The 19,041-nt window shown below is 51.6% G+C and overlaps 3 protein-coding genes, 1 long non-coding RNA gene and 5 other non-coding genes across 14 annotated transcripts; 8 read left to right on the forward strand and 1 right to left on the reverse strand.

Annotated features, from left to right (window-relative positions):
• Nucleotides 1-3,515: 3,515 nt before the first annotated feature.
• Nucleotides 3,516-6,391, forward strand: LOC110469542 (uncharacterized). 3 transcript variants are annotated; one of them, XR_013341182.1, is made up of 5 exons: nucleotides 3,516-3,727; nucleotides 4,111-4,193; nucleotides 4,777-4,823; nucleotides 5,188-5,283; nucleotides 5,945-6,391. It is a non-coding gene; the product is annotated as an uncharacterized LOC110469542 (long non-coding RNA). The 3 variants fall into 3 exon arrangements; XR_002465262.3 differs by having other exon boundaries at nucleotides 4,134-4,193; XR_013341183.1 differs by lacking the exon at nucleotides 3,516-3,727 and adding an exon at nucleotides 3,740-3,979 and having other exon boundaries at nucleotides 4,134-4,193.
• On the forward strand, nucleotides 3,801-3,943 carry LOC116184445 (small nucleolar RNA SNORA16B/SNORA16A family). The gene has a single exon (XR_004149214.1). It is a non-coding gene; the product is annotated as a small nucleolar RNA SNORA16B/SNORA16A family (small nucleolar RNA).
• Nucleotides 4,530-4,660, forward strand: LOC116184446 (small nucleolar RNA SNORA44). Its single transcript, XR_004149215.1, has one exon. It is a non-coding gene; the product is annotated as a small nucleolar RNA SNORA44 (small nucleolar RNA).
• On the forward strand, nucleotides 4,862-4,978 carry LOC116184447 (small nucleolar RNA SNORA61). The gene has a single exon (XR_004149216.1). It is a non-coding gene; the product is annotated as a small nucleolar RNA SNORA61 (small nucleolar RNA).
• On the forward strand, nucleotides 5,742-5,812 carry LOC116184443 (small nucleolar RNA SNORD99). The gene has a single exon (XR_004149212.1). It is a non-coding gene; the product is annotated as a small nucleolar RNA SNORD99 (small nucleolar RNA).
• An 821-nt stretch (nucleotides 6,392-7,212) lies between the features above and the next one.
• Nucleotides 7,213-8,636, forward strand: LOC110469539 (ras-related protein Rab-42-like). The gene is given in 3 exon segments (XM_077788483.1): nucleotides 7,213-7,469; nucleotides 8,160-8,368; nucleotides 8,371-8,636. Coding segments are annotated over 3 exon segments (732 nt in total).
• Nucleotides 8,637-9,042: 406 nt separating this feature from the next.
• Nucleotides 9,043-10,506, forward strand: LOC110469538 (ras-related protein Rab-39B). Its single transcript, XM_021528385.1, has 2 exons — nucleotides 9,043-9,257; nucleotides 10,074-10,506. The coding sequence occupies exons 1-2, from the start codon at nucleotides 9,043-9,045 to the stop codon at nucleotides 10,504-10,506; spliced, it is 648 nt and encodes a 215-aa protein (XP_021384060.1).
• A 1,409-nt stretch (nucleotides 10,507-11,915) lies between these two features.
• Nucleotides 11,916-18,528, reverse strand: TAF12 (TATA-box binding protein associated factor 12). Of its 4 annotated transcripts, none has more exons than XM_021528387.1 (6): nucleotides 18,442-18,528; nucleotides 15,462-15,713; nucleotides 14,207-14,284; nucleotides 13,345-13,459; nucleotides 13,069-13,157; nucleotides 11,916-12,386 (listed from the first exon to the last, which is right to left on the reverse strand). In XM_021528387.1, exons 2-6 carry the CDS (start codon nucleotides 15,627-15,629, stop codon nucleotides 12,351-12,353), a joined length of 486 nt encoding a protein of 161 aa, XP_021384062.1. In that variant the 5' UTR covers nucleotides 15,630-15,713; nucleotides 18,442-18,528; the 3' UTR covers nucleotides 11,916-12,350. The 4 variants fall into 4 exon arrangements, with proteins under 4 accessions (XP_021384062.1, XP_021384063.1, XP_077644631.1 ...); XM_021528388.1 differs by lacking the exon at nucleotides 18,442-18,528 and adding an exon at nucleotides 18,244-18,433; XM_077788505.1 differs by lacking the exon at nucleotides 18,442-18,528 and adding an exon at nucleotides 17,630-17,661.
• Nucleotides 18,529-18,877: 349 nt separating this feature from the next.
• On the forward strand, nucleotides 18,878-19,008 carry LOC116184441 (U11 spliceosomal RNA). The gene has a single exon (XR_004149210.1). It is a non-coding gene; the product is annotated as a U11 spliceosomal RNA (small nuclear RNA).
• The last annotated feature ends 33 nt before the right edge of the window (nucleotides 19,009-19,041 follow it).

Here is a 19,041-nt window from a genome sequence, read left to right on the forward strand (position 1 = left end):
TTGCTGTGTCTGAAGCACAGGAGAGACTTTTATATGGAGCTACAAAACAGCCACCTCCTGGGATTTGTAAGGTTTGCCTTTTGGAATCCCAGTTAAGTAGAGTGTGGGATTTTGTTTCTCCTGAATGGCTACAGGAAAAGTCTATTTTAATTACCATTTAGTGTTTCACAGGATGAAAGACAAGGATTCCATATAGTAAGATAAATTCTGCTTTTGTCTCTATGTGCTAAAGGCAAGAAGTCCAAGGCAAATGATATCACAGCTCCCTGGGATTATGTAATTCCTGAAAATTGCATCCATATTGGCAACAGAGATCAAGCACTCTGCCCTTCAGCAGGCAGGGTTTATGGCAATTCCAAGAACAACTCAAATATTCTTATTGTGTTCTTTGATGAAGAGGCAATCATCTAATTTAGAGGAAATTGTAGGGACTCTGATTCCAATTTGTGTTCCACAGACTGGGAATGTTCAGCAGAGCTGGAGGGACATGGGTGTTTTAAGGCACAGAGTGGTGGTTTCCAAAGGCTGAATTCTGAGGCTGCGGAGGGGCCTCTTGCCATTAGCCTGTGTTTAATTAAAAGCTTGACAATACACATTGGGGTGGGCTTTTGGTGATCCTGACCCTCTTCCAAAGGGAAGAGGAGTCTTCAAGCATTTCTTTAACAAATGATAAGAGGGCTGAAAGAGGCTGACAGTGATTTTTTTTCTTTCCATGTGAGTCTGACTAGAGAAAATTCCTGTTACTTGGATCAGTTTTTGGAGACACATTCATATCCCACACATGAGACATACACAACACCCTTAGGAATTTCTCTAAATCCCTTTTGAGGAACAGAGATAAATATTTGACTCTAATCTTCCTGTACTGGGTATCTCATTACTGGCTTGTTAATCTTCAGCTTTTGCTAAACAAGATTGGAGAGAAACTTTTACCTTCCAGCCTTGCTATCTCCCAGTGATCTTATAAAGCATACTAGATACACCAGTTTCTAGATTTAACTTGGGATTTGCTTAACCATCAAACTAATTCAGTGGCAGGATGGGGTATGAATTTGAAATGCAGTAGCAGGAACTGATAGAGCTGCTTCAGGAAATGTCACTGATAGAGTTCACTTTCCTTTTCTTGCTGGTTAGAGCATTTCTTCAGAAAATATCTCATTTTTTTCTTCCTTAGTAGTTATTTAAAGTAAAAATGTTTTTTCCAAGTGAAGTCAGTTTTTAAGAAGGTGTGTGGGGTCCTGCTCAGCACACACTCATTTTTCTCTGCCACATGGTGGGATTCTTGGGGTGGTCTGTGCAGTTCTGTTGGATTTGATGATCATGTGGATCTTTTCCAAATCAGGATGTCGCATTATTCTATCATTCAAAGATCATGCTGCTGCTGCTGTAAAATTTCTAGGGAAAAAGCAATGGTGGAGAACACAGTTGGGAGAGATTGAGAGCTGACCATGGCCAAGACTTGCTTCAGCCCCTTGATGTGTCCCAGGAAGCCATAGGCACAACAATCTACCTGGATCACTAATGCACACCTGCTTTTCCTTACTTACAGTTTTCACATCCCTGTGCATTGTCTGCTCCCATCTGTGAGGTGGTGGGAACTGCAGCCTCTTCCAGCATGTGCTCCCTGTTCTGTGCTGTGGAAGAGGCTGGTGAGAGATTCTCGGGAGGTTTCATCAGGGCTTCACTGACCATGCACATGCAGTGGGATTTTCTCTGCCCCTCTTGGATCTCCATCCATCTTGTCATGGCAGGCTGAGGTCTGCTGTGCATCCAGTGCTTTTCTTTGCTGCTCTCTGGGAATTCTCCCAGTTCAGCATTTGGAAGAGACTCTTACCAAGCAATGTTTGCCAAGCTTTGAATTTTTGGGGAAGGTTGATGTTTTTTCCTACAGTAATCTCCGAGGCTTTACTCTGCCCTGTGATTTGGCATGATTTTTAGGCTCACATTGTATCAGTGGCTGTGCCAAGGAGACTCCAGGGATAGCCTCGTGACTTGGCGGAACAGCTGTGAGATCCATGGCGGAAGAGAATGGGAGCAGCTGCTTGTACCTTGTCCCTGACAGCTTTGGCAAGGGCTGTCTTGCAGAGGATTTGGCCACACAAAGTTTGGGGCTCACTCCCAGACTTAGCCTTAAATGGCTGAGGGTTTATTTTGTTTCCGATCTGCCGTGTTTGGAGGTAATTACCAGCTCAAAAGGTCATTACTGAACATTGGGAATTTTTTCATCTGTTCATTTGCTTAGAACAAATTAAAACATGACCATACTTTTTTCCCTTTCTCCAGGACTTCGACAGGAATCAGTCTCAGGCGTTTCCAGCTGATTTCCCGCTATGATTGTGTGTTACAGCGCGGGGCGTGGGGGGCGGCTGCGGCAGGGCCACGACCGTCCCCTGCGAGCTCTGCGATTCCCAGTTACTGGCAGGGACAGACAGCGATGCCACGGGGCTTGGGGTGGAACAAGATGGATTTATCCCTGGGCTCCCAGACAAGACTGGGGCGGGGTGAACAGAAGTTTTTATAGAGCAGCTCAGGAGCAGTGGTGTAGGAAAGTGAACCAACGAGGATATGGTAAGAGAGGAGTATAAGGTGGGGCAAATAGCTATCAGGGAAAATGGGGGGGGGGGGGGGGGGGAATAATGCAAAGTAACGAATGGGGTGTCGAGGGCATCAAGACAGACACAGAACTCTCTGGAGAAAGGGGCAGGGATAGAGGGAGGATCGGCAACTTGGAATGGAGGAGGTTAGGGAAAGGCTCGGGAAATTTAGCAACTGGGGAAGAAAGGGGATTAGGGAGAACAGGGAGCAAACATGGATTCAAAGGAAAACACACCACAACTGTGCCTTCAGCATCAGCAGCTGTTCCAGCACTCCCTTCCACCCCGTTGACAGGTGCTGCCGTTTTAAATCCTTTCCACAGATTATGAATCATAAGCCAGGAGCCTTACAGAGGTATTGTGTTGGCAAAGAGGCTTCTGTTGCCAAGAACCTTTTCTTCTATTTCCCGAGGGTGGAGCGTTCCCCCCACCCCCCGTTCCAAAACGGAGGAAGGAGTAGGGGAAATACAGCTGCTGATTTCAGCTTTTCAAAGAACAACTCCTGGCGTGGACCCTGCATGGAGAAGGAGAGAGAAATTGTACTTGCCCCACCCGGACTGGGGAGTCATTTAGGTGGTGTGGGGGTGTGCAGCTGCTCCCAGTGCTAGTGGGAGTGGTGAATCATGGGATCATTAAATGGTTTGGGCTGGGAGAGGGCGGAAAGCTCATCTCATTCCACCCGCTGCCATGGGCAGGAACACCTGCCACTAGAGCAGGTTGTTCGGGAGTCTCGTTTATCCTTTGGGATGGGGTGGAGTGGGACGATGGAAGGGGGAAAGACAGGAAAGATGGCTGGGACTGTAGGCAGCGCGACCTACAACTCCCAGAAGCCTCTGCGGGAGGGCCCGAGACCAGCGGCCAATCGGAGCCCGCTCTATCGCACTATAAAAGGAGGCTGCTTACCAGTTTCCGCCTCTTTCGGCCATGGCGGCGAGCAGGGTTGGGCGTGGAGTGGGCGTCGGGGACCATCCACCGCCATCCTTCGTCGCTGGGGCTCCCCTGCTGCTCGGCTCCGCCGTATGGGCGCCCTGGGGGCATCGCGTCCGGCGGCCGCGCTTCAGTGCGCTTCGAAGGCTGCGAAGGGCAGCGCGGCCTTGCCACCGCCCTCCTCCTCAGGCCGGGCCAAGCCCGGGGTAAGTGAGGGACCCCCGAGGCTGATCTAATGGCCTGTCCCAGAACAGGCGGGCGGAAGAGCTCCCCGGACCCGCCTGGCCCTATCGAAGCTGTGTCTGTCGGTGCTGTGGTAGATGCAGTCAAAAAGGAGCCGAGAGCAAAAAGATTTTCCTCGACGGTCGCCGCTCGGTTGGAACCTTAGTAACTGTCCGGCAACATCTGGGGAAAGTACATGGCCGGCCATGGGCTAAGGGGTGTTACTAGTACTGGAAGTAAGCGGCTGCCGCAAATCCCTGCCCCTGGGGTTCAAATTGAAGCACGGGGGGGGGGAGTGGGGGGAAGGGTTGTCTCCCGGCTTTCTGTACTTTTGTTTTAACTTACTTCTCTTGCAATTTACTTAAAGCTCAAGACACTTTTCTTCCCCAGCATCATCCTGGTGTAGAAGGTGGTCCTGGGATGGCTGGTGATGGCCTCAACTTTGGGCAGGTGAGATGGGTAGTCCAGGTTCTGGAGTCCTCAATTGAGAGGCTGAGAATTGGTTGGTTTTGTGGCCTCCCTGGACCAGAGTAGGAGCCAGCAGCGTTTCCTGCCCCTCTGCTATTGAGCAGTGCCAGCACGTGCTGTTCCAAGGCTATGCATCCTCCATAGGGCTTGTCCTGGGCCCTGCAAACTCCCGTAGTTCTTGCTCCATCCAAATCATGGGCGAGATAAGGGCAGTTCCTCTCTCTGGGGCTCACTGGAGGCAGAACTGGGAGTCAACCCTGATACCAGAGGCAGTCAGTCACTCTGTCACAGACTTCACCAGATAAACTCCGTGTTTACCTGCATGTTTATCCAAGACCTGTGGCTCCACACAGTAGCTACAGGTCTCCAACAACATGCCAGAGCAATGGGAAGGTCTTTGACTGCTGGGCCTCTTCTGCCTGTGACTGTCACTCACCCCTCCAATACATTTTTGGGAATTAAGCTGTTCCTTGTTTGGGGTTCCAGGGTGGGATGAGTCAGAGATGTGTCCACAAAAGTTTGCAGCCCACTGCTGATACTGGGGGTATGTTGTGATGTCTTCCAGAGGTCCTGGTTGTTCCAGAGCTCACCAAATCTGATGGATAAACCCAGGTGAGAGGGTAGTACCCTTGTTGGATCTCAACAGCCCATCCCTCCAAATCCCTTTCCCATCAGATCTGAATACCGATCTTGTGGTCGAAAAAGGAGGAAGAGTAACATTCATGCTGGTCTTGGGCTCTCTGCAGGTGTGTCCTGTGCTGAGAGGGGCCACTAGGAAGACAGGCTGCACCAGCCTCACTATTGTGGGAATTTGTTGGGAAGGAAACTCCTAGTCAGGAGAAGGGTTAAACATTGTGCCCCGGGGGCAGACATGCCATGAGGGTTGGGAGCCTGGAATTTGTTGGGCATATCTGAGCCATAGATTTACAGTGACCCATTGGCTTCAGGCACAAAACTCTGGCTCTTGTCTTTTCAGCAATAACTGTGGAAAAAGATGAAAACTTGTGAGCCCTGTCCCACGGGCTTGCTTACCATAGGACCCGAGTTGTGGGAAAGCTGCAGTGTGGAGCATGTGAGTGTCCTCTGGGGAACTCCTGGTGTTGGGATGGGCAGTAAGGGTAAACTAGGTACTAGGAGGAAATTCTTGGCACTGAGGGTGATGAGGCCCTGGTTGCCCAGAGAAGCTGTGGCTGCCCCATCCCTGAAGTGTTCAGGGCCAGGTTGGGTGGGGCTTAGGCCATCCCTGGTGCTGGTTTTCCACCTGGTCTGGTGGACGATATCCCTTCCCATGGCAGGGTGTGGAATGGGGTGAGCTTTTAAGGTGCCTTCTAACCCAAACCATTCTGTGATTGCATAATCTGGAGTGAGGTCTGGAGGACAAGGGACAGTTCAAGCTGACTGTGCTGGAAGTGGCCAGTTTTTCACCTGGACTAAGCAGGTGGGAATTATCAGCCTTGTTTTAAAAGCTTTTAATTGGCAAAAAATTGTGATCTGTGGTGCAGTGTGTGGGTGAGATCAGTGGCAGTGCAGCCTGGTCCATGATGATTCCCGAGTCTGGAGACTGTTGAATGAGTCCTGCGGATATGGGGCTGAGGCCAGACGTGCTTGCTACCCAGAGTCACAGGGCAGGGAGGGGACATCCAGGAGTTCTGGTATGTGGATGGAATCTGACACAGCACTGAGCCTGACTGCTCATCACTCAGCAGGTTTGTTTTTTTTCTCCATTTTCTCAGGTCTAAGCAGAGGGTGAGCCATCTCTGAGGAACTTGGTGGTGCAGTGCCAGACTGTTCTTTCCCAGACCTCCAGAAGTGGGAACTCTGCAGAGCCAGATCCTAGCTCCTTCCTGAGCTATGAGCTCCACCGAGTGGGAGCAGCTGCTTCTGGGATCCAGTTACCTGCAGTGGAGGGAGCTGGAACTGGTTTGTCTCCAGGTGTTGCTGAAGCTCCCATCCAGATGCTCCACATTGAAGAGCAGTCTGTTTCATGGAGTTTTCTCAGGAAGGGGTCTGGATATTAAATACTTGATTAGAGCAGGGAGCCAGTAATGCCAAGGTGGTGGGTTTGATCCCTATATGGATCATTCACTTAAGAGCTGGACTTGGTGGTACATGTAGGTCCCTTGCAACTTGGAATATTCTGTGTGTGTGGTAAGAGTTTGAATAAATGCAATTACTTCAAATCCTTGTATTTCCTGTGTTTGAGTTGCATTGGGATGGGATGAGGCTGGGCTGGCTCTGAGCCATGGAGGCTGAGCATCCCCTTCCAGTGGAGTTCACCAGTGCTCAGAAGCGAGTTCCTGTGCTTGCTGCAGCACTCACCAGTGGGGTGTCCCCTGCACCCCTTGGCAGGGGTCCCTGGAATGCAGAAATACCTGGGCCTTCATGGAGATGCTAGAGCAGCTCCTTGCAACCTTGGGATGTTCCAACACCCTTTGCTGAAGGCCTTGGTGATTCTGGTTGCCAGTTTTCTCACCATGGAGAAAAATGGATTGTGAGACACGAGGGGCTGCCAGTAGAGGTGGGCATGTGGAGCAGCCATGTGGCAATGCAACATCCTGGTGACAACAAATGACTAAATGCCAATGTGATTAGAGCTGAACCTGTGTAACTAAAGTTTGAAATGCTGGGCTGTTGCTAGGGTTTGTGTTTTGGAGTTTGGTGGTTGGGAAACAGGTTAATGGAAAAAAATAGTTTAAAAAACAAGAGAATTAAAAAGGCAAGTAAAAAATCAGTGGTTTTCTTGAGTGGTTAAAAGAGCTATGCAGAAGCTCCAAACCCTTTTTTGGATGTACACCTGGGAAGAAGATGTAAACTTTAACCAGTGTTACCAGGAAGGATGAGGACGGAGCTGACAGCTGCTCCCTCCCAAACAGTTTGCTTGGGTGACTGTGGGGCCAGAGCTGTTCCTGTCCTGAGGTGGGGTGGGGACAAGGGTGGAGACCTGTCCTGTTGCTAGTAGCATGGCAGGAATGCAGTGGGTCAGCATCTGGTCAGCTCAGCCATGGAGACAGTAACAGATTTCCCCCAGGACCCTGACTCCGAGGGACACTTCCAGTTCTGTGTCATCGTGCTGGGGGACACAGCCGTGGGCAAGTCCTCACTCCTGCACTGCTTTGCTCATGGGCCAGGTGGGGGTCCTGCTGGGGCAGCCACCACTAGCCCCACCGTCGGTGTCGAGTTCTACAGCTGGACTATCCTGATGCCACCCATTGTCAAGGCCAAGCTGCAGCTCTGGGACATGGCTGGTCAGGAGCGGTTCAGCTGAGGTGGGGTATGCAGGCCCCAGCACTGCACCGAGTCTTCCTCCCATCCTGGGGTGTTTGTAAATCCCCAGCTGGGTGTGCAGGGACAGGCAGCAATGGCTCACTGGGATGGTGATACTTTAGGGGCCAGTGACACCTTGTGCTGAGCTTGCAGTGTTGCTGGAGCTGTTCAGGGGAGCAGCAAGGGAGCAGGGCCGGGTGCTTGGTCCTGGGTCCTGGTGGGCTGGGGCTGGGTGGTTTCTTTCCTGACTTTATCAGGCTGAAGCCAGGAGCACCTGGGAGCATGAGAGAGGTTTAAATGGGGCACAAAGGGCTGAAGACCAAAGTGCTGTGGCTGGAGCTGGGATCCCAGGCCCTCTCCATCCCTGGGAACCTTTTGGGGACCCCAGGGCTGGCTCTGGTGGTACCGTATTTCTATCCAGTGCTGCCCCATCCCCACTGCATCTGGGGCTGTTGTGGGGATAAATGGTACCACAGAGTCCCTGAAAACCTCAAAGCTTTCCTCTGGAGCCACCCAGTCTGGGGAGAGGGAAGTTGAACAGAAAATGGTCATGTAAATGGCTAAGGCAGGTCTCTATTTCCCACTGCTGAGGTCCACCTGTCACCCAAAAATCTCCCAAGCTTCATCCTAGGGTTGTCCATGTTAGAGCTTCCCAGTATCCTTTGAAAACCTGCTGGGTATGCCCAGATCCATCACCAGGTCCTTCTATCAGAGTGCAGCGGGGGTGCTGCTGGTGTTTGACCTCACCAACTGGTCATCTTTTGAGCACATTCCTGAGTGGTATCATGAGGCTGGGGGGGACCAGCTGCCTGCCTTTGTCCTGGTGGGACACAAGTGTGACCTGGTGGCTGAGCAAGCCGTGTCAGCAGAGGAAGCTGGACACCTCGCTGCCACTCTGGCATGGTCTTTGTGGAGACCTCGGCCTTCAGCAACCTCAACGTGAAGTTGGCCTTCCAGACACTGGCTGGGGGTATCCAGCAGGCACTGGGCAGGGGAATCCTTGCCCCACACCAGGGATATGATGGCGTCAGGCTCTGCCCCAACCAGAGTCATGGGACCCCAAATTGTGGGGATGCTTCTCTCTCCACCCAGCACCTGCAGCCCTTAGGTGATTATGGGGCTGGGTCTCCCACCTGGGCTTGGGTTTATTTCAAACCTTAAGTTGGGGACTCAGAAAAAATAGTACTCTGCTGTCTGAGTGTTTTTAATAAACCTATGGCTTTTCCACACTAAATAAAGGCTGTGCCAAGCACTGCATCCCAGGCAGGGGCACAGCACTCAATCCATGGCATGGGGGATCCTCTTCTTTGGGAGGCACCACTGGTGGGGCAACAGCTCCCCTTGTCTGGGACACTTTTCAGGGTGTCCTGTCCATAGGAAAATGGGAGCAGGCACCCATCAGTGCTTCCATCTGGATGGAGCCAAAATAAAGGGGACAAAGGGGCTCCAAAGAGGCCAGACAGCACTGATGGTACTGGGAACGCCTCCTGGGTGGAGGAGCTCCCTGCCTGCCTGAACACGCTCCTGGTGCGGGGGTGGCAGGTCCTGGCTGCCGGCAGAGGCACTGATGGAGCCACGGTGGCAGTACCAGTTCCGGGTAATCATGCTGGGGGACTCGACAGTGGGGAAATCTTCACTGTTGCGGTGCTACACCGAGGGTGTCTTCCTGGACACTGTCAACCAGACGGTGGGGGTGGACTTCTACGTCCAATTTGTGGAGCTGGAGCCAGGGCTGCAAGTGAAGCTGCAGTTCTGGGACACAGCCGGGCAGGAGAGATTCAGGTGGGTCCATTGGGTCGTGAAGGGTGGTGGAGATGGGTGTCCCCCTCCAGATTTGGGGTGGAGTGTTGTGATTCCAAGCCCTAGGAGGTTGTTGACGTGGCTGTGTTCTCACTTGACCCTTTGGGTGAGAAACCACCATGTCAAAAGCCAAGGGAAAGGAGCCCTTGGGACTGCCTTGTAAGCCCTTGCTCCAGCTCTTAAAGGGGGTATAGTACTCCCCCAAGAACCCCCCGCCACACCAGCTGCAGAGGGGCTGGGAAACAGCTGGGAGCCCACCGAGTGCTCGGCAAAATATCTTCCTCAGATCAGTTGCTAGGAGCCTTCACACCTCACTGTGGGGCTGCCTCCACCAGCTAGGCAGCTCCTGGGGACAGGAAAGCTTGCGAGATGTGGCTGCAGGGGATGGCAGAGTGGCAGATCTGGGTTTGCAGGAATGGGAAAGTTCCAGGACTTTTGCAGCAGAGGTAGGAAAGTACTGGGGACATGGCAGCAGGGACAGAAGGGTTCCAGGACCACGACAGCAGAGATGGTGGAGGCCTGGGGACACGGCTGCAGACACAGGGGCACTGGGGGGCTGTGGCTGCAGGAGACATATGAGCTTTGGTGGCTGAGCATGGACAGAGCTGCCCCTGGAGCTCTTATTGACACAGCAAAAGGCTGATTCTCGCTCCTCTCATGGTGCTTTGAGCACAAGGTGCTGCTTGCAGGACCAGGTCCCAGACAGGGCCACTCTGTAGGCAGAGAACATGATGCCCGAGGTGGCACACAAAACCCCAGGGGCCACTCACTCCCCTGCTCTTGGTGTCCCCATCCCAGGTCTGTGACTCGCTCCTATTACCGCAACTCTGCTGGGGGGATGCTGCTTTTCGACATCACCAACCGCACGTCCTTTGAGAGCATTCGGCGATGGCACCAGGAGGTGACTGACACAATTCAGCCCTTCCGAATGGTCTTCCTGCTGGTGGGGCACAAGAGTGACCTGGCTGGGCAGCGCCAGGTGGGCCAGAGGGAGGCAGAGAAGTTGGCGGCCTCACTGGGTGTCCAGTATGTGGAGACTTCAGCCAAAGACGCTTCCAATGTGGTGCAGGCCTTCCAGATGCTGACGGTGGCCATTTACCAAGCGCTGCAGATGGGGCGGTTGGTGGCCAGCGAGGCGTGGGACGGGGTAAAGAGCAGCAGCCCACTGCCAGTACTGCTCAAGGCTCAGGCACTGGAGAAGGAGGAGAAGCGGAAGAGATGCTCATGCTAGAGCTGGGGACACTGGCAAGGCAGGGACATGCTGGGCTCAGGAGGGGAAGTGGATATGGAGCAGCCAGGCACAGGCAGGAGTGGCATAGCTATATTAAATACCTTTGGTCACCGTCTGCCTGCCTGTGTTTTCCTGGGAAAAAGGAAGTATGTTGGAAGGGTGAAGTCCCCAGGTGGAACCCCACAGGCCTGCAGAGGTCAATGTCACCCCTTCCCCTATTCTCTCTTGTACTGACTGAGATCCCAGTCATAAAGCCCTAAATCTTTAAGTCTTTCCAAATAGAATTAAAAGTGACAAATTTATCATGGAACTCAAATGATGTATGTGCCACTCTGGCTGAGTACATGCCTAGTTGAGTCCAAAGCAAAAATAACCACATACCATTCTAAGGAAATGCCCACTTTCTCTTTCAGATTAATCTTCATACAATATAATCTGAAAAAAAACCAAAACAAACCCTCTCTACAAGTCTGCAGAAAGGAGCTCCCCAGTCTCCTCATCCCACAGCGACATAAGGAGTGAGCCCCGGATGATCATGGAATCATTTCACCCACCCTGGTTTCCCCTGCAGGTACCAGGAGCGTTCAGAGCGCTGGACAAGGAGGATGAGTCCAGCTCAGCCTAGGGCTGCAGGAGCCTTCCTGTCACGCAGGGGTTTGCAGTGCTGTCAACTCCTGCATCCCCACAACAGCCCCCACAGCTTCCCTGAGGTCTGAGCAGAGCAACAGGAACAGTCAGGGGCATGTGGCCTTTTCAGTATCCAGGTACAGACAGAATCTGGGGGACTCTGACTTCCTGTTCTGTCACAACATCTCCCTCCCAACAGTCCAAATATCCCAGGAATAGGTTCAAGGTCAGGAGGGAAGTGACCTGACTGGTAGGTGAGGGACTGGCCAAATCTTTGTGGTCTAGAAGGGTCTGGAGGGGAGGAAACCTATGTAAGAGCAGCTGAGGGCACTTGGTTTGTTCACCCTGGGGGAAATAGGAGACTCACCAGCATCTGCAGCTCCTCATAGGGGACACCTCCAATCTCTGCTCCCTGTGACCAGAGACAGGACTCAAAGGAACAGCTGAAGCTGTGTCAAGGGAGGGAGAGATTGCATATTAGGAAACAGCTCTTCCCTCAGAGAGTGCTCAGGCAATGACCAGGCTTCCCTGGGAATACGCACAGCCCCAAGGCTGCTACAGCTCCAAAGAGCGTTGGACCGTGCTCTTAGGCATAGGGTAGGATTGGTGGGGCATCCTGGGCAGACCAAGAGCTGGGCTCAATAATCCTTGGGAATCTTTTCCAGCTCAGGATATTCCATGATTCTGCTCCCTGTAAACTCTCAGGAGATCCCTCACAGAACAGCACCACAGAGCCGAGGTGACAGGTACCCTCCCCTGCCACCCTAAAGAGCACAAGCCTGTGCCAGCAGATTAGATTAATTTCTTTATTAATGTAAAACAAATGCAAGTATTTATATAAACACTGACATTACAAAGTACTGGAGCAGGTAGGGGCAGGAAGGAGGAAACAAAAACCTCTACAGATGCTTCTAATACTGTCCACACACTATCAAATGCTCTGTCCCTTGGATAAACCCTTGTACGATAAACCACTTTCAAGTCACAAATGTAAGTCTGTTTGAGATATGTCACACTCTGAGGAGGAACGATAACAGGGTGTAGACTGTTTTTGGCAGGTCTCCTCATCAAGTAAAGATATTGCTGCACCGTTAATAAAAAATAGATGCTTCTCTGTAAAGCATTAAAAAATATCCCACAGATGACATCATGGAAGCTTCAGTGGAGCGGCAGGTATCCCAAACTGCACTGGTGGTGTCTCTGGCGCTGTCCAGGGGCTATTTCTTGGTAGTTTTGCGGATCAGTGCCATTCTCTGCAACAAGAGACGGAAAACCATGGGAAGTTGAGCAGCTCAGAGCAGGTGACTGCACAACCACCCACAGCAGAAACAAGGCATCCCAGGTGCTCCCAGGACGCTGCCTGACTTGCTTCCACGCAGGTCTTTCAGGTCTGTTTGAATCTTAATGGGGTTCCAGGCTGAAGAGGAGAAGGAAGTATCTGTGCTGCTCCCCTTGGCAACCTGGGTCAGTGGAATCAAAGCCCATCTCAAGGTACCCTCTCTGCCCAGTGGAAGCTGCAGCATCACCCATGAACCCACTGCAGGGCAGCTCCTTCTAGGCTCTGACCATGGCTTAAAAACCAATGGTCAAATGCAGCTTAAAAGCAAAATTAAGGGTGTTTTCAGTCCCTTTGCACAGAGATGGAGTTGCCAGGGGCAGCCGAGAAGTGCCTGTGTGCAGCTCCTAGTTGGTTTTAACCCTCCCAAGCTCCTCAGCACAAAGAGCTGCTTCTTCTTGGGCAAAGCCAACATAGCTGAGGAGACACAGCAACCTCTGCCCACTGCATAAACAGATCAGGAGGCTCTGGAAGTAATTTCTGGTCTGAATGACTTTGGAAGAGGCCACTAATTCAGTGCCAGGAGGCTATGACCACCATCCTCATACCAGCCTTCCATGTAATTCCTAGTAATTCCTGGTGTTGTGAGGGCTCCTTACCTGTTTGTGAGCTTCTGTAGTGCAGGCTTTTTTGTAGGGCCTGATCTCCTCAGAACCAAAGCCTGGGATCCACATGTTCCACTGGCGCTCTAGAATTCACAGAATGGTTTCAGTTGGAGGAGACATTAAAGCTCATCCATTTCCAACCCCTTGCCACAGGCAGAGATATATTATGTACTCACAGGCTTCCACCACAGCACTGCACCTGCACTCTGACTCCAGGAGGAGCTGAGAGCTGGGGGTAGAAGGGAAAAAAACCAGATAAGAGTCACTCACCAAGGTGCAACTGGACATCTTTGACTTCCAGAGTGTTGGACTTGCGATGCCGTGCAAGCTGGCAGGCAGCTGTCACCACACTCTCAATGAAGTCATCAGCGATCTGTAGCAGCATCTATGGTTGGAACAAGGGCAACAACCAGTCTGGTCAGCACTGAGCAGTTGAAATTATGTGAGAAGATTAAAACAAGCCCTCAGAAGCTGGTATTTAGAAGTACAAAACGTCCTGAATTGGGAGAGACCTGCAAGGATCATCCAGGCCAGTTCCTGGCCCTGCACAGGACACCCCAGCAATCCCCATTCTGTGCCTGAGAGTGTTGTCCAAATGCTCCTTGAGTCTGGCCGCCTGGGGAGCTGGCATTGCCTGGGGAGCCTGGTCAGTGCCCAGCACCCTCTGGGGGAAGAACCTTTTCCTGATCTCCAGCCTGATGCTGCTCCAGTCATTCCCTGGCTCCTGTCCCTGTCATAGGGAGCAGAGGTCGGAACTGCCTCTTGGGAGGAGCTGCAGCCCCCACAGAGCTCTGCCCTCAATCTCCTCTGCTCTAGCTGAACACACCAAGTGCCCTCAATCCCTCCTGATCCTTCCCCATCTTCAGAGTCTCCTTTGGGAGTCCTGCAATAGCTTTAGATCTTTCTTGAATTGTGGTGTCCAAAATTCCACTCAAAGGAGTGGATTTCATAGGTGTTTGCTGCAATTGCTGTTTTTTGGGACTGGAATGCAGAAGACCAGGGATTGCTGAAGGCTGCATAGGACAATAAGTGTTACATGAACCAATGCTCCCTCCTTGGACAAAGGGCCACTGATCTGTGACAAATTACAAATGAACTCTTTCTGCAGTCCCTTCCACGGGTTGGAACCTACTTCTTCCACATCTTCATCCAGCTGTTCGTTCGGATCCACCTCACGCACCAGGTCCTGCAATTTCTTCTTGGTTAAAACCTGAGCGTGTAGGAGGAGAGGAAGGATTTACTGCCCTGCTCCAGCAAAGAAGCTGCCGGTGGAGCACAACCACAACCACAACCATCTCCTCCCCCATGCCCCCAGGGCCGAGTCACACTATTGACACAGTCTATCAGCTCAGGAATGGCAGAGATAAGAAATATCGGGTGTTGAGGAGTAATTTTCAAGCACCAGTGGTTGCTCTGGACAGCAACTGGAGTGTAGCAGCCAGAATAAATGTTTCCAGAAAAAAAATGCTGCTGGCAAGGAGTGAAAAGGCAAAACTACAAGTGTTAAGATGCAGACAGCAAGTGCAATCAGCATAGCAGTGACTAAAGTTGTGCCCAGGGCATGGGGGAAGCATTTCCATGGCTCTAGCACTTATCAGCTTTAGTGCCTCACATGGAAAACAGAGTTGTGGGAGTGCTGGGTTATTCCAGGGCAGTCAGATGTGGCAGGAGCAGAAACCACACTGGGCTGAACAACAGGATGCTAAGTCTTAAAAGATATGGATGGAAGTTGTCAGCCTGGTCGGTCAACCAGACACAGATGGGAAATTCCTGCCCTTCCTCATTCCTTCACTGCTGTGGCTGTTTCATGCTAGGGTTTAGTGCACTTCCTAAGAGTCTGGGTGCCAGCAAAGCCATTAGAGAGCAATGCTGGAGCATTCCCTAGGCAGCAGTTTGGTTTATGTACATCAAAGGCTCCATTCGAGGTTGAGTTGGAAGGGACATTAAAGCTCATCCCATTCCACCCCCTGCCATGGGCAGGGACACCTTCCACTATCCCAGGCTGCTCCAAGCCTGGTCTTGGACACTCTCAGGGATGGGATAGCCACAGCTTCTCTGGGCAACCTTCACCTCACCACCCAATTCTCCCCACATTTTTCCCATCTATAACCTCATTTAAAAATAACTTCCCCTGTCACACCCCAATATACACTTTCCTAAGACTGGAAAAAGCTCTACACCTACAGCATCCAAACCCCATCCAGTCAGGAAGCACCTGGGAGAGAGGAACTCTGTAAGGAAGTTTTGTTCACTCAGAAACTGATAATTTAATAAACATTATATTTCTGCTGGTGATTTAAAGAAGGCGAATGAAGCCACAGGCAAATCTGTGATAATTGTGATGCCCAAGCATCATCCCTATTGTCCCAAAGTCGGGATGGAATTACCTGGTTGCTTTCAGGACTGAGCCGCCCTCCTCCACTGGGCGTCCCTGGCATCTTTGCCACAGTGGTGCTGTTGGCCATGGAGCTCTGTGGGGGGGTGCTGCCTGGTTCTGGCTTGATCGAGGAGAAGTTGGAGAGGTTGATCAAGGCAGAAGGGCCAAACTGGTTCATAATCTGTTGGGCTTTAGCTTTTAAATCATAAAGCTTGTCTAGGTCCTGCTTCTTCTTGGGGTTGTGGGGATCCAAACCAATCAACTGGAAAGGGAGAGGAAAGCCACAGTTAGTAAATAGCAGGAATTCAGCAGGGTGAACAGGTCTTTGTCCAGAGAAAATTGCAGTGTTCTGACAGGCCCTGCAGTTTATAAATAAGAAATCTCTGCTCACAGGATGAAGGGAGAAGTGATGCTTAGTAGCAGAGAAAACCTTCCCTGGTGTACAGAAAATTAAATTTTTCAGCATCACAGTGGCTGCATGCTGGTGACAGCAGCATTGACCCACCCACCCATTCATCCCTTGAGCTGAACCCCTCCACATCCACCTCACACAGCCTTCCTGAACCCTTTTCCCACAAAGAACAGACCACTCAGAGCAGATTTAACTGCAGGACATGGCTTGTTCCTGCTGCAGCAGCATGGAATCCTTCATCCCCACAATCCAGAGCCCTGGATAGAAAGCAGGACCCAGCCTCCCTGGGATCTCACTTTTGGAAGCATCACGCTCACAGCCTGACCTATAGTAACCTCTCCATGTGGGATTGACAACATTGGTTCATTTTGTATTCTGAGAACACAATCTGTCCACACTGGGCAATTGACAGCCACAGGAAATGGAGAGGGAGTTCACCCAGCAGTGAACTGCAAGTGGATTGTGTGGTTACACAGATGCTCCAGGTGCTGAAGTTACTCAGGCTGTTGGTCATGGGGTGAACACTGACTGGCACCTCCTCTGTTTCTGCTCTAAGCCTTATGCTCAATGAAGTTTTGCTCCATCTTCACTCCTCCACAACAGGAAATGCATCCAAACCCTGCACCTTCTACTACCATAACCACCTTGGGTAGCATCGATGGGTCTGTCATAGGAAAGAGAGTTTAAGGAACAGTTTGATGGCAAAGCCTCTCATAGTGGGGCTGATCAGCTAAGGCTGAACTCACAAGAAGAGTTTGTTTTACCAGCTTTATGGGACATTCACATACAGTATCTGCTCCCTGATCTACAAATAGACATTTCCCTTCATCAAAACAAGCCTGGTTAGTTTGGATTAACTAATATCAAAACCCACACAAGAAGGGACATGAGAGAATTTAGAAGCTTTAGTGCTTCACTCCAATGCATACTCATGCACCTACAGACATGGAGCCCTTTGAGGGGAATTTATGTCCCTGACACCCTTCTGCAGTGCCTTTGGCAAGTTTCCAGATGCATTTTAATTGAATTAACAATGGAAAATTATTATGCTCACACCCTAAACTCCTCAGCTGGCACTTCTGGCTGAGAAGTCCAGCACAAGATTGTGAGGGACCTTCAGTCTTGGCTTTAGCTGTGGTTGATCTCAGGATGTTCACCCTACGCCTCACTTCACAGGTCCACAAAGCAGGAATTCCTACCCTTCCCTATGCAGGGAAGGAAACACCAAAATCCTCCAACACAAACCTCCAATATCCTTGGGCAGAAGCACTTTAGCAGCATAAAGTGATTTTCTTGGTTTATTCCCAGATATTACTGCATACTTCACATGCCACTAAGATCCCTGAACACAAAACTCATGGGAGGAACAGATTCACAAGGTAAGTCTCACATGCCAGCCCCATTTACTTACAGCTGAGTGTCTAGATCTTTAATTACATCAGCAACTGCTGTGAGCCCAGTGAGTGGAGAAGCCATAGCCCCCACCCTTCCCAGAATGTCACCAGTCAGTATTACCTACTCTGGCATCCTCCTCTTTCACATAACTCTCATTCCTACAGAAACACCAGATATTTTTTGTATCACGCATTCTATATAAGCTAGTTAGAGGACACAGTATGACAAATTGTCCACTCTACAGTGCCACAGACTGCATTGTCAGAAATGATCACACAGTTGCTGCTACAGAGGACAAGAATCCCACAGGATTCTGAGGAAAAATATGATCAAACTAAATTTTTCTGCCAGGAAACAGAGCATCCTAGTACCTGCTGATGTGCAGGTAAGCCCAGGTCCTCACAGCAGCAGCTCCCTCTAGGGCAAGAGGAGGTTTGGGTGCTGCAATCAGCACCACAAAGTGTTCAGTTCTGCAACAGCACAGCATTAGAGCCTTAACTAAAATCCAAGTTAATGACAAACAGCAAATTCACTGGAGTGCTCAGGGGGCTCCCACTTCCATTAACCATAGCGATTTTTGCCAAATATCTAAATACAATCATAGAATCTCAGAATGGTTTGGGTGAGAAGAAATTTTAACGTTATCTCACTCCATCCCCTGCCATGGGCAGGGACACCTTCCACTGTCCAAGGTGGCTACAAGCCCCGTGAAACCTGGTCTTCAGCACTTCCAGAGATGAAGCAGCCAGTCTACCTGGGCAACCTGTGCCAGGGCCCCACCACCCTCACAGGCATTCCTTCCTAATATCCCAACCATCCCTGTGCTCTGGCAATGGGAAGCCATTCTCCTTCTCCCTTTCCTCCAGGTCCTTATCCAAAGTTCCTCTTCAGCTCCCCAGGAGTTCCTTCAGCTGGAAGGGGCTCTAGGAATATCCCTGGGGCCTTCTCTTCTCCAGGCTGAACATCCGCAGCTTAAAGCGCTCACCCCACGGAGACTGCCGGGATGGGAACGAATCCCCCTCCCGGTGTGGAACGTCCCCGCCGGGAGTCGCGAGGCAGAGCGAAGGTCACTGACCGCCACCGGGACCGACTCGGCGCTCAGTCTTGTGTTCCCTCCCGGATTTGCAGCAGCCGGTGTGGAATTCCCAGGTGGTCCGCGCAGCCCCCTTGAGCCCCCCCGTACCTCCCCATGGCCCGCGGGCGCTCCGCGTCCCCGCCGCTCGCTCCGCCGCCAGCCGACACCCGGCAGCGCTTCCGCTTCCGGCCGGGAGCGAGTCCCCCGCGCGCGCGCGCACCGCCGCCAATCAGGAGCGAGTTCGCCTGCGCGGGCCCGTGCGCCACGGCGCTCCCGCCAAAAGCCCTCACCCTCCCCGCGCCGCTTTAGGGAAGAGTGTGCCCAGCATGCCCCGCGCGATTTGCATAACCCTGGCCAGCTAAAAAGCGGAGAAAACGGCGCTTTTTTTGAGGGAAAACAAAAGAAACGGCGGTAAGAAATGAGTTGATGAAGGCTGAAGAAATACATATGCCGAACGTCATGTTTAGTAGCCGCGGCGTGTGTCGCCCTGTCCTACCAGCACACCGGCGCTTTCCCCTTTTGGGTGGGGAAGAACGCATTTCTCAAAAAGGGCTTCTGCCGTGTGTGGCACGGGGGGGGGTCGTGCGCCACCCCCGCGGAATCGACATCAAGAGATTTCGGAAGCACAATTTTTGTGAGTGAGGGCTGCTGGTAACCGCTTGTTCTGGCACCCCGGCATCGGTGAACGGCAGAGGACGAACGGGCTGT

Source organism: Lonchura striata, chromosome 26, assembly GCF_046129695.1.
Source record: "Lonchura striata isolate bLonStr1 chromosome 26, bLonStr1.mat, whole genome shotgun sequence".
Taxonomy (NCBI): Eukaryota; Metazoa; Chordata; class Aves; order Passeriformes; family Estrildidae; genus Lonchura; species Lonchura striata.